This window comes from Thamnophis elegans, chromosome 16 (assembly GCF_009769535.1).
Source record: "Thamnophis elegans isolate rThaEle1 chromosome 16, rThaEle1.pri, whole genome shotgun sequence".
NCBI classification, from domain to species: Eukaryota; Metazoa; Chordata; class Lepidosauria; order Squamata; family Colubridae; genus Thamnophis; species Thamnophis elegans.
In genome coordinates, this window is record NC_045556.1 from 4,710,693 (window position 1) to 4,722,672 (window position 11,980).

The 11,980-nt window shown below is 47.0% G+C and overlaps 1 protein-coding gene across 1 annotated transcript; it reads left to right on the forward strand.

The window, feature by feature from the left end:
• The first annotated feature begins 1,057 nt into the window (after window positions 1-1,057).
• Window positions 1,058-11,745, forward strand: CHRNB4 (cholinergic receptor nicotinic beta 4 subunit). The gene is made up of 6 exons (XM_032233086.1): window positions 1,058-1,090; window positions 5,610-5,747; window positions 6,505-6,549; window positions 8,160-8,269; window positions 9,215-10,190; window positions 11,605-11,745. Exons 2-6 carry the CDS (start codon window positions 5,634-5,636, stop codon window positions 11,743-11,745), a joined length of 1,386 nt encoding a protein of 461 aa, XP_032088977.1. The 5' UTR covers window positions 1,058-1,090; window positions 5,610-5,633.
• Window positions 11,746-11,980: the final 235 nt, after the last annotated feature.

Below are 11,980 nucleotides of genomic sequence, written 5' to 3' on the forward strand. Positions count from 1 at the left end.
AAGGACTCACTGGAGAAGAGCCTCATACTGGGAGAGATTGAGAGCAAAAGAAGAAGAAGGGGACGACAGAGAAGGAGACGCTTCAATGGACTCCAGAGGATGGTAGAGGACAGGAAGATCTGGAGCAACGTGGTCCATGGGGTCGAGATAGGTCGGACACGACTTCGCAACTAACAACAACCTAGAAAAATATGTAGGTAGATAAATAGGTAGATAAATTGATTTAGTTAAAGACTGACTAAACCGGTCAGTCCTAGAGGAGATCAACCCTGACTGCTCTTTAGAAGGCCAGATCCTGAAGAGGAAACTCAAAGACTTTGGCCACCTAATGAGAAGGAAGGACTCCCTGGAGAAGAGCCTCATTCTAGGAACGATGGAGGGCAGAAGAAGAAGGGGACAACAGAGAAGGAGGTGGCTGGATGGAGTCACCGAAGCAGTGAGTTTAAATGGACTCCAGAGGATGGTAGAGGACAGGAAGGCCTGGAGGAACATTGTCCATGGGGTCCCGATGGGTCGGACACGACTTCGCAACTAACAACAACAGCAAAGGATAGATTAGCAGCAGAACTCTTGACATTTTAGCCGATGCTTTTCCGAGGAAGATCTCCCTCCGGCTTTGCTCATCCGACAAGCTGTCCTGCCATCATCCTTCCCTCCTCTGTCGGAATTGCAAAATGTGTATTGCACCCACCCCCACCCCCACCAGCTCTATCAGTATTGCAAAATCTATATTGTGGCTCTAGGGCAGCCAGACAGCCCTTTACATGCCTGTGTGAGTCCCTGGGAAATGTTGCCACGCTGGGGCAGGTGCCCCCTTATAAAGAGTGTGTCCCTCGATCCTGGATCGATCCAGACTGGTGTTCCTTCCCCACGGCCTCGTCTTTAAAACAGCTGCAAAGAGGGAGGGGCTCCCCAGAGGAAGCACCGCCCCTTTCTTGGAAGACCTGCTGGGTCCTACACACAACCCCTTTGCAGCTCCAAGCTGCTTCCCAAGCTCTGTTTCGCTTTGATTCCTTCATGCCTGTCCTGCCCTCACAACTCCTCTTCTCTTCTTCTTCTCCTTCTCCTCCTCCTCCTCCCCGCAATTGCAGTTGTTTTGGAATCAAGAGTGTTTTAACTCTGGGGGGTGTCGGGCGGGGGGTTTTCTTCACTGCCATGAGGAACCCCAAGCCTTTTTTGGTCTTGGCTGTGCTTTCCTTTGCGATGAACGGTGAGTAGCCTTTCTCCTTCTATTTGCAGCTGGGAAGCAGACTTTATTTTATTTATTTTTAAGCAAGAAAAGCATACCTTCCTCATCCTCATTTTTTTTTAAAAAAAAAGTCTCTAACTTGCTAGGGAAATTATTCCTGGGGGGTGGGTGGGGGGGAGAAAGGGATTGGGAGGGGTGTGTAGTGTTTTAGCAAGAAAGTTGAAGGAAGTTGGTGTTGCGGTGACATCTTTGGGGGTTTCAAGCAAGATCGGTCTGCGGCCACCCTTAAAAATCCCAAATGGGTTTTTGGTGCAGATATTTCTTTTGATCAAAAGAATATATTCAGGATGAGTTGCTTAATGTTGGAAGAGAATTGGGTTGTTGTTTTTTTGTCCACTTGGAGGTTTACTGGGGAGGGGTGTGTGAATTCTGCTTGCCCTTCCTTTGGACTTTCCACCGATGCTTTAAAAAGTGGTTTAAAAAAAAGGCAGGTGGGCACGGGAAGAGCCACCCAGGCATAAATGCTCTGCCTTCTCTATATATGCCTCCTTCTGATACTATCCCGGAGGCTGGTTATTGACAGCTTATCCGGGAAATAAAGACTGATTAGTCGGGGAATGTGATTTCATAACCGTTATCTGAAAACCATCCCAAGTAGGCTGAAGGGGAAGGGGGGGGCTTCATTAAGGTCTATTGCTCTGGTTTTCACAAGGGCTTTTTTACTACTGTGGTTAATCCCATTTCCCAAGGTTTCTGACACCCTGGCCATTTTTTTTTGGGGGGGGGAGGTCCACGAGAAGGATTTCAAGAGGAATGGGTGGAAGGAGCAAGGTCAGAGGCCAGGTTTCAAAAATCTACCTTTGGGCTTGAAGTCCTCCCCCCACCCATTCTCTCTCTTTGGTTATGTTAAGGCGAGATTCAGAATCATCAGAACAGAGCTGGAAGGGATCTTGGAGGTCTTCTAGTCCAGCCCCCCGCTCAAGCAGGAGAACCTATAACTATTTCAGATAAACGACTTCTTCTTAAAAACCTCTATGGATGGTTCCCGGGATCTTTTTTCTCTCTCTTCGAACTTACTCGTTTCCAATGCTGCATTTTTTTGCTGTAGGCCTACAGTGCAAATGCGAGAGTGTCGAATTTGCTTTGATGTCAGGAGCAAGTCACATATTCCAGAGGATTTTCAGGCATCAGAAGGGTTCGCATTCTCAATAACAGGAGGAGAAAACTATGCCTATACCATATTTTCAACCTTTTTTTTTTCTTTTACTTACTGGGGTTAGAAAAACTGAAAAGATACCCAGGCTTCTGGGACAGGGTGGGAATAGAAAAGACAGACAGCCGCTAGTTACTATGTCAGTTCTTCAAGGCAAAATTCCAGAATCTGTTCAGTAGGCAATATTTTTATTAGGAGTAGCTGAAAAACACTCCAAAGGGTGTGCAGGATGTCTCCAAAACAGTGTTTCGGAGAGAAGCTGCTTAGAAAGGGGAAAGAAAGTCGGGGGACTGGAAAGAATCCAAAATGTCCAAAATTAAACTGAATGTTTCGGGTCCCCCCCCCCTCCCCAATTGTGCAAGTCGACGGAAATTTCAAGATAGATTTGTGGACAGAATGCAGAATCGGCGCAAAAAGTATTTATGAGCTTCTAGATACTGAGATAAACTGGCCTTCTCCCACTGGGAGGCTTCCAGGTATGTTTGGAACTACAGCTCCCATCACTTCCAGCCGACGGGGCGTTTGCTGCCCTGGGGACGATGGGGTTTGTGTTCCGAGCCCATCCCCGTGGCTTCCCGGCTTGAGGGAGAGTGATGCAATCCATCTTGACGGGTCTGCAGGCACCTGGCATTAACCAGCCCCGGAGGAGAGGGAGAAGAATGGGCTCCCTTGGAGTGCTGGAGCGATATTGCAAGACTCTGCAACTTCCTTTGCCAGCTACCCTGCAAGGAAATCAATCCTATTTCCAAAGTGGAGCTCGCTTTCAAGTGCGCGCTCTCTCTCTCTCTCTCTCTAACGCGTGACTTTCTCCCCCCCCTTGAATTATTAGAGAAGCCCGTTGGCTGTTGGGGACTGCTGCAGAGAATAAACCAGCTGTTGGAGTCACGGTGCATAAGTTGCCCCCCCCCCCTATCATTTGGTGGCTGGTTTACTAAATCACTCATAGTTGGATTCCTCTCCTTCAGCTCCCCTCTCTCCTTCCCTCTTTTTTAAAACAACCTCTTGGATTCCATTCCTCTCACCCTTCTTCCCTCCGTCTTTCTCTCCCTCCTTCCCTCTCCCTCCCTCTCTCTTTCTCTCTTTTTTAAAACAGCCCCTTGAATTCCTCTCCTTCTATTCCTCTCCCCCTCCCTCCCTCTCTCTTTCTCTCTCTCCCTCTTTCTCTCTCCCTCCCTCTTTCCCTTTCTTTTTAAACCAGCCCCTTGGATTCCTCTCCTTCCATTCCTCTCCCCCTTCTTCCCTCCCTCTTTCTCTCCTTCCCTCTCTCCCTCCCTCTCTCCTTCTCTCTCCCTCCCTCTCTCCTTCTCTCTTTTTTAAAACAGCCCCTTGAATTCCTCTCCTTCTATTCCTCTCCCCTTTCTTCCCTCCCTCTTTCTCTCCCTCCCTCTCTCCTTCTCTCTCCCTCTCTTTTTTAAAACAGCCCCTTGAATTCCTCTCCTTCCATTCCTCTCACCCTTCTTCCCTCCGTCTTTCTCTCCCTCCCTCTCTCCTTCTCTCTCCCTCCCTCTCTCTCCTTCTCTCTTTTTTAAAACAGCCCCTTGAATTCCTCTCCTTCTATTCCTCTCCCCCTCCCTCTCTCTTTCTCTCTCTCCCTCTCTGTCTCTCTCCCTCTCTCGCTTTCTTTTTAAACCAGCCCCTTGCATTCCTTTCCTTCTGTTCCTCTCCCTCTTCTTCCCTCCCTCTTTCTCTCCCTCCCTCTCTCCTTCTCTCTCCCTCTTTCTTTTTAAACCAACCCCTTGCATTCCTCTTCTTCCATTCCTCTCCCCCCTTTCCCTCCCTCTTTCTCTCCCTCTCTCCTTCTTTCTCTCCCTCCCTCTCTCCTACTTTCTCTCTCTCCCTCTCCCCCCTCTCTTTTAAACCAACCACTTGGTTTCTCCAGAGCTTTCACAGACAGCATGCACTCTTGGTCCAATGTAAAATAATTTAACAAACAAGATGAAAAACTGAACTGGACACGGCAACAAGAAGAGGGGAAAAAAGCAGTAAGATAAGATAATTTTATTGCCTTCTCTCTCTCTTTTTTTTAACTGCAAGAAAACTGGCCTCGAGGAATAACACGTAAAAACGCTGAGAGTGTTGGGAAACTGACGGTTTAACGCATCGTGTGCCCAGTATTTGATTCGGTTAGGATCAATGATTCTCAGAAATTGATGGGAAGAGGATGAGTTTTTGAAAACACAGAAGGATCGGCTTTTGGCACACAGAAATACGAGCCTCACAAATGGATTTGCGCAGACCGTCTGCTGACATCTAGTGGATCGTAGCCACAAAACTAAGGGCAAAGTTGCTCCAGACGCTAGAATAGGATGGGCCATTGCCCGCTTAGGATCTGAGCTCATGAATTTGGAGCCCTTTTAAGTGGACAGAGGGGTAACAAAAGTCTTCAAAGAGATTTCCAAATCAACTTTCCAACTAAACTTTCCTAGGACTTTTAAGGTGCATTTTTGACAGAAACCATCGCTTGCCCTCAAGTCTATCAATCCCAATGAGCAGAGCCCAGCGGTGGGTTCCTACCAGTTTGGACTGGTTCGGCCGAACCGCTAGTGGTTTGGCGGGCTGGGTTCCTGGAACCAGCACCGACCCAGGCCTGCCACGCCCCCGAACCGTTCGGCGGCGCCATCTTGCTTTTCAGTTCTGCGCATGCGCGGAACAATTTTAATCGCACTGCGCATGCCTGCAGAGTGCGAAACCTGCACACGAGAAAACCGACAGTGGTGCCAGCCGTAACTAACCCTTAGTAGAGCCTATATGATGGATGGAGCCATTAGCCATGGATATAAGCCAGAATGGGCTGTGGACACACGACAGATCAAGGCCAAACTGGAAAAAAACATGCACAAGAGAGAGAGATTGGACAGCCATCCAGAATGGTACAGGGTCCCTCTCCTGCCTGCGCATGGGGTTGGACTAGAGGACTTCCAAGGTCCCTTCTAACCCTGATATTCTGTAACTAAGTTGCATAGTTTTGATGCTAACCTGGAAAGGAAACAACACACCTACTGGTGTTCTGGAACACATTTCTAATTCTAAGGAGAAGCAAAGAATGAGTTACTACTTCAGGAGATAGTCACGTTCTCAGCTGGTTTCCTCTTTCTGTTGGACTCTCCTGGGTGGGTATCTCTTCCCAGGTTGGTGGGTTTATCAAGGGCAGGATTCTGCCTTCCTCCTGTGACCCAGTTCCTTCTTTCCTACTTTACAGGAAGTGAGACGGCTGACGCTGAAGAGAAGTTAATGAACCATCTCCTCAACTCTTCACGCTACAACAACTTAATTCGCCCAGCCTTCAACTCTTCGCAGTTAGTTGTGATACAATTGCAGGTTATTCTGTCCCAGCTTATCAACGTGGTAGGTGTGGGGGACCCTCTCTGCTTTCACGCTGTGAAGTCATAGTAGCAGGAGTTTATTACAGTCATAGATCAGTGTGCGTGCATGTGTGTGTGTGTGTACACAATTTTTTCTATAATAAAACAAACAAAAGCATCCATTTCAAGTAATTGAAGTTGATGGGGACGCGGTGGCTCAGCAGCTAGGATGTTGAGCTTGTGGATCAGAAAGATCGGCTGTTCGAATCCCTAGCGCCGCGTAACGGAGGGAGCTCCCGTGACTTGTCCCAGCTTCTGCCAACCTAGCAGTTCGAAAGCATGTAAAAAATGCAAGTAGAAAAATAGGGGCCATCTTTGGTGGGAAGGGAACAGCATTCCGTGCGCCTTCGGCGTTGAGTCATGCCGGCCACATGACCACGGAGACATCTTCGGACAGCGCTGGCTCTTCGGCTTTGAAAGGGAGATGAGCAGCGCCCCCTAGATTCGGGAATGACTAGCACATGTGCGCGAGGGGAAGCTTTACCTTTAAACAAAAGGACGGACAGGTCAATAAAATGGTTGCTAAGTCCCCACTTTCCTCTGTTTGTCAATTTGCTGTACTGCTTTTAAATTCCAGAGGATACTCCTTGCAATTTTTAGTTCCGCATATTTAAATATATCTGTAAAAGAGCTTTCAAAGCTTTAGTGTGTTATGCACATACATGCATACATGTCTGGTGAGCTTCGGTCTTCAGAACCCAGGATGATAGTGTGATCTCTGTCTCTTTTTTTCCCTTCAGAATGAACGGGAACAAATCATGACCACCAATGTTTGGCTAAACCAGGTAAATGTCTATGTGTATCTCCAATATTGTTCAGAACTCTGAACTGTATATCTGTTCTGACCTGGGCTTCCCAAGATCATGAAGCCGACTCCTCCTCGTCCCGATAAAACCTCTTTTAATTAGGTTAAAGGGAATTCCTCTCCAGCAAAGTCCCGGCCAACAGTTTTTCAAGAGATTTCACAACTACAGGCCTTTATCAGGCTTGGCAAGCTGCCAGGCCGATATCTTCCAAACTCCAAGCTGTAGCAGCAATTCCTTGGCAAGAAATCAGGAACAGATCTTCACCCTCATGAATTGGACTAATTGTCTCCTGCAAACTCCCCTTTCACTCCTCTTTATTTCTTCTGGGAGGGGCCATTCACCATCTACCTGTTCCTTTACTCCCAAGTCGGCCATTGTTCCTTAGCTGTTCTCCTGGCAGCTCTGCTCATGCACACATCAGGAACAGGCTCCAGCTGTTCTTCTGCCCCACTGATATCTGACTCTGAAGGCAGCTGATAACTGTCAGACGGCCCTGGCACCCTCCCTGCCTCTGACACAGAGCCCTTGTCAGAGCCTTCCCAAGACTCCAGGACTGGCCCAGGTTCCTCCCTGACCTCCTCACTGTCTGAGTCTATGACCAGCTTTGCTGGCTGCTGGCGGGCCACAACAATACCTTCTGGCTACAAATTCATCTCTTTGACAAATCCCTAGATCTGAAATTTCACTCCCAAGAATTTCAACAAATGCCACAATCAGACCCTCCAAGCTGGAAATGATGGAGGACCTTTTCCCCCTTTTCTTTGGTAGTGGACAATCCCACATGCGAATACTAGATGAGAGCTGGGAAGTTCTGCGACCCTGTATCTAGAATAGAATAACAGAGTTGGAAGGGACCTTGGAGGCCTTCTAGTCCAACCCCCTGCCTAGGCAGGAAACCCTACACCACTTCAGACAAATGGTTATCCAACATCTTCTTAAAAACTTCCAGCGTTGGAGCATTCACAACTTCTGGAGGCAAGTTGTTTCACTGATTAATTGTTCTAACTGTCAGGAAATTTCTCTTTAGTTCTAAATTGCTTCTCTCCTTGATTAGTTTCCACCCATTGCTTCTTGTTCTATCCTCAGGTGCCCTGGAGAATAGCTTGACTCCCTAATTCTAATTCATTTTTTTTTTAATCAAGAGTCAGCTTTTGCCAAATATAACTTTATGTTTTATACCGTAGGTATGATTAAAACAAACCAGCACCCCCAACTCACAAACCTCCCCCCCCCTCAGCTCCAAATGGTTAGCAAAAGCTGGGATAATCTAGAAAGAACACCTCTGATAGGACCTTTTAAACATGACAATTTAATGGAAGGCTTCAGCTTCCGCCAAGCGCCGTGACTCAATCCATCCATGAAACGCCTCGAGTGATATGGAATTTAACGACAGGAGGGCCAGGCGATTAACCCTGTCCTTAAATCCCACATCAGTCATGCTGCATGCGGCATTGGATGGAAAGGGGGCTGCGGCTCCCGAAAGCTGATGTCTTCCGTGAACTTATTGGAAGGTGCAACCAGACCCTTTCTGAATTTTGTGCAAAGCAAGGGGCAGTCACTGAAAACGTTGTTATGCGCTGCTTTTAAAGGAATGGACCGATTATCGCTTGGCCTGGGAACCCTCAGAATACGAAGGCATCAACAAACTCAGGATTCCGGCTAAGAAAGTGTGGCTCCCGGACATTGTGCTGTACAATAAGTAAGTCTTATACGACAAGATTGTGTCTAGGGCATCTCTCCCGCTTGATGCTATGAGAGATTAAAATTGAAAAAGGATGCTGTTTGCAATCAACGCTCAAGACAGTCATTTTTAGGACCAAACTAAGTGGGGTTTGTTTTTTTTAGGCTTCCTAATGGAATATACTTCGTTGATTGCAGAATTGTTGGTCTGGGAGAAAGTTTTCAGCCCTAAATTGTTTTACTTACTTAATTATAAGTGGATGTTCCCCTCGGGAGGGCATCCATAGCATCAAAAGGTTGACACCAGCTGTAAACGTGTATTAACATCCATGATACAGGCTAAAGTAAAGGTAAAGGTTCCCCTCGCACATAGGTGCTAGTCGTTCCCGACTCTAGGGGGCGGTGCTCATCTCCGTTTCAAAGCCAAAGAGCCAGCGCTGTCTGAAGATGTCTTTGTGGTCATGTGGCTGGCATGACAAAACACCAAAGGTGTACGGAACGCTGTTATCTTCCCACCAAAGGTGGTCCCTATTTTTCTACTTGCATTTTTACATGCTTTCAAACTGCTAGGCTGGGAGAAGCTGAGACAAGTAATGGGAGCTCACTCCGTTAGGCAGCGCTAGGGATTCAAACCGCCAAACTGCCGGCCTTTCTGATTGACAAGCTCAGCGTCTTAGCCACTGAGCCACCGTGTCCTTATGATATAGTCTAACTTTGGCAACTTTTAAGACTTGTGGATTTCAACTCCCAGAATTCCCCAGCCTGGCTGAGGATGACTAGCTTGGGGAATTCTGGGAGTTGAAGTCCACAAGTCTTAAAGTTGCCAAAGTTGGAGAGCCTTGATGTATCCCGTGGCGTCGAGTCAATATGGATTGTTGTGGCAGCACATCTTTTTGTTAAATAAATAACTAAAAATCGTATTTTTTTTCCTTTTTTTTATGCTTTTGCTTTTGCGTTTCGTTAGTGCGGACGGCACCTACGAAGTCTCCGTCTACACCAACGCGATTGTTCAGCACAACGGAAGCATGTTGTGGATGCCGCCGGCCATTTACAAAAGTGCCTGCAAGATCGAAGTCAAGCATTTTCCCTTCGACCAACAGAATTGCACCCTCAAGTTCCGCTCCTGGACTTACGACCACTCTGAAATCGATATGATTTTGAAAACCGGCTCGGCCAGTATGGATGACTTCACACCCAGCGGGGAGTGGGACATTGTGGCCCTGCCGGGACGAAGGACGGAAAACCCTTTAGATCCAAACTACGTGGATGTGACGTACGACTTCATCATCAAGAGGAAACCTCTTTTTTACACCATCAACCTCATCATACCATGCGTCTTGATCACATCCTTGGCCATCTTGGTGTTCTACCTGCCGTCCGATTGTGGGGAGAAGATTACCTTGTGCATCTCTGTCCTGCTGGCTTTGACTGTTTTCCTGCTCCTGATCTCCAAAATCGTCCCTCCAACTTCTCTGGACGTCCCACTGATTGGGAAGTATCTGATGTTCACCATGGTGTTGGTGACCTTCTCGATCGTGACCAGCGTCTGTGTGCTGAATGTCCACCACAGGTCTCCCAGCACTCATGCGATGCCTCCATGGGTCAAGGTGGTGTTTCTTCAGAGGCTGCCAAGCTTCCTCTTCATGAGGAGACCACACAACCAGTCAGCCAGCCAACGGTTGGCCAACCGCAAGAAGAACAAAGCGGAGTCTTTGCCTTCTGATCTCTCTAACACCTACAAAGATTGTACTTACTTTGTGAATTCGGCAGCAGGCCAAAGATACAACGTGAAACTAACAGACAACCCTGATCATGTCAGCAGCCATCAAGACCTGAGGTTACGATCCTCCTCCGTGAAGTTTTCTCCCGAGGTTCAAGAAGCCATTGAGGGCGTCAGCTTCATAGCGGACCACATGAGGAGCGAGGACAACAACGAGAGCGTAAGTGACACAAAGCACTCCATCCCCTCAGGAATTCCTCCTAGAATGTCCTTTCTCCCTGGAGCTTGAGACATTTGTTCTCTCGCGCAGAAGAGAAATAAGGACACGCTCGCTTGCCTTGAGGGATGAGTATTGGGTTGCTTGTTGGACGGATCGGCTATCATGGAGATGACTGCAAGGGGCATCTCTGACAAAATGTTGTAGTAAATCAAACTCTCAGCTCTTCTGAATTCTTGTCAAACATGCCCTCTTGGGAGGCAGAGGTGGCTTATTCTTGGAACATAGAATAACAGGGTTGGAAGGGACCTTGGAGGTCTTCTAGTCCAACCCTCTGCTCAAGCAGGAGACCCTGTCTCATTCTGGACAAATTTGGCTGTCCAGTCTCTTCTTAAAAGCCTCCAGTGATGGAGCACTTGACATTTTCTTAATTGCTCTCACTGTCGGGAAATTTCTCCTTAGTTTTTTTAAGTTATGCCTAATTAACACTCATTGGGGGAAGAAACCCAATTAGTTCAGCTTGCTTGAGGAGAATAAAAGGCTTGAAAACCGCAGCTTCCTACTTGCTAGTGATAATAGCTGCATTATTATCTTGTCAACTTATTTTTTAAAAAAAAAACACAGCTTCTGTCTGTAAAATGTTGACAAATGTTTCTGCAGGAAGAAAATGCCAAGGATCGTTGTGTTTTTTTTTTTTTACTGAAATACAAAATTCTGCAATTACCAAGCTCATACATTCCCGGTATTATTATTATTTTTTTGAGGGGTTGTGGGTATTACGGTAGGTTTTTCTTTTTTCTATTCTCTCTCCCTCCACAAGCCCCCACCCTGAGTGTATTTGATGCATTTGTTTCTACCCATTTTTTAGCTTTCAGCTTCCGTTTGTGTGTGTGTGTGTGTGTGTGTGAGAGAGAGAGAGAGAGAGAGATACTGTATGAGAGAAAAAGAGAGAGAAGGTGAAAGAGAGAGAGAGAGAGCAGAAAAGAGAGTGAAAGAGAGAGAGAGAAAGGGAAAGAAAGAGAGCGAGTGAGAAGGAGAGAGAGGAGAGAAAGAGAGAGGAAGTGAAGAAAGAGAGAAGAGAGAGAGAGTGAAAGAGAGAGAGAAAAATAGAGAGAAGGAAGAGAGAGAGTGAAAGAGAGAAAGAGAGAGAGAAAGAGAGGGGGAAAGAGAGCGAGTGAGAAGGAGAGAGAGGAGAGGAAGAGAGAGAAAGAGAGAGAGGGAAAGAGGAGAGAAAGAGAGAGAAAGAGAGAGAGAGAGAAAGAAAGAGAGAAGAGAGAGAGAGAAAGATTCTTGAATTGCAAACAGGAAGCCACTGAAAAGATTATTGGAAAAAAACAACAACAACCTGAGTTGGGAGGGAAAGATGAGGTCGCCATGGACAGTTTATTAAAGATATTTAATTGGTTTGTTTTCCCAGGTCATTGAGGACTGGAAGTACGTGGCCATGGTGGTGGACAGGCTGTTCCTCTGGATATTTGTCTTTGTGTGCGTGCTGGGGACCACGGGGTTATTCATGCAGCCCCTTTTCCAAAACCACCTGCCTGCCGCGAGCCCGTAAGCTGAGATGAATCTGACGCCAAAGACTGCTTGTTCACAGGATGGGACCTTCCGAGTTTTCCACAATTTCAATTTCAAGATTCTTTATTCAGATCTTGGTTCTTCTTCTTCTTCTTCTTTTTACTGCTCCTTCCCAGTTAAAAACGAATATTCCGTGCAAAAACATGGTTACCGAGAAGACCTCCTACGCAAGGCTAGGTCGAAAGGACGTTTATATTCCCTTTTAGCTGGAACCC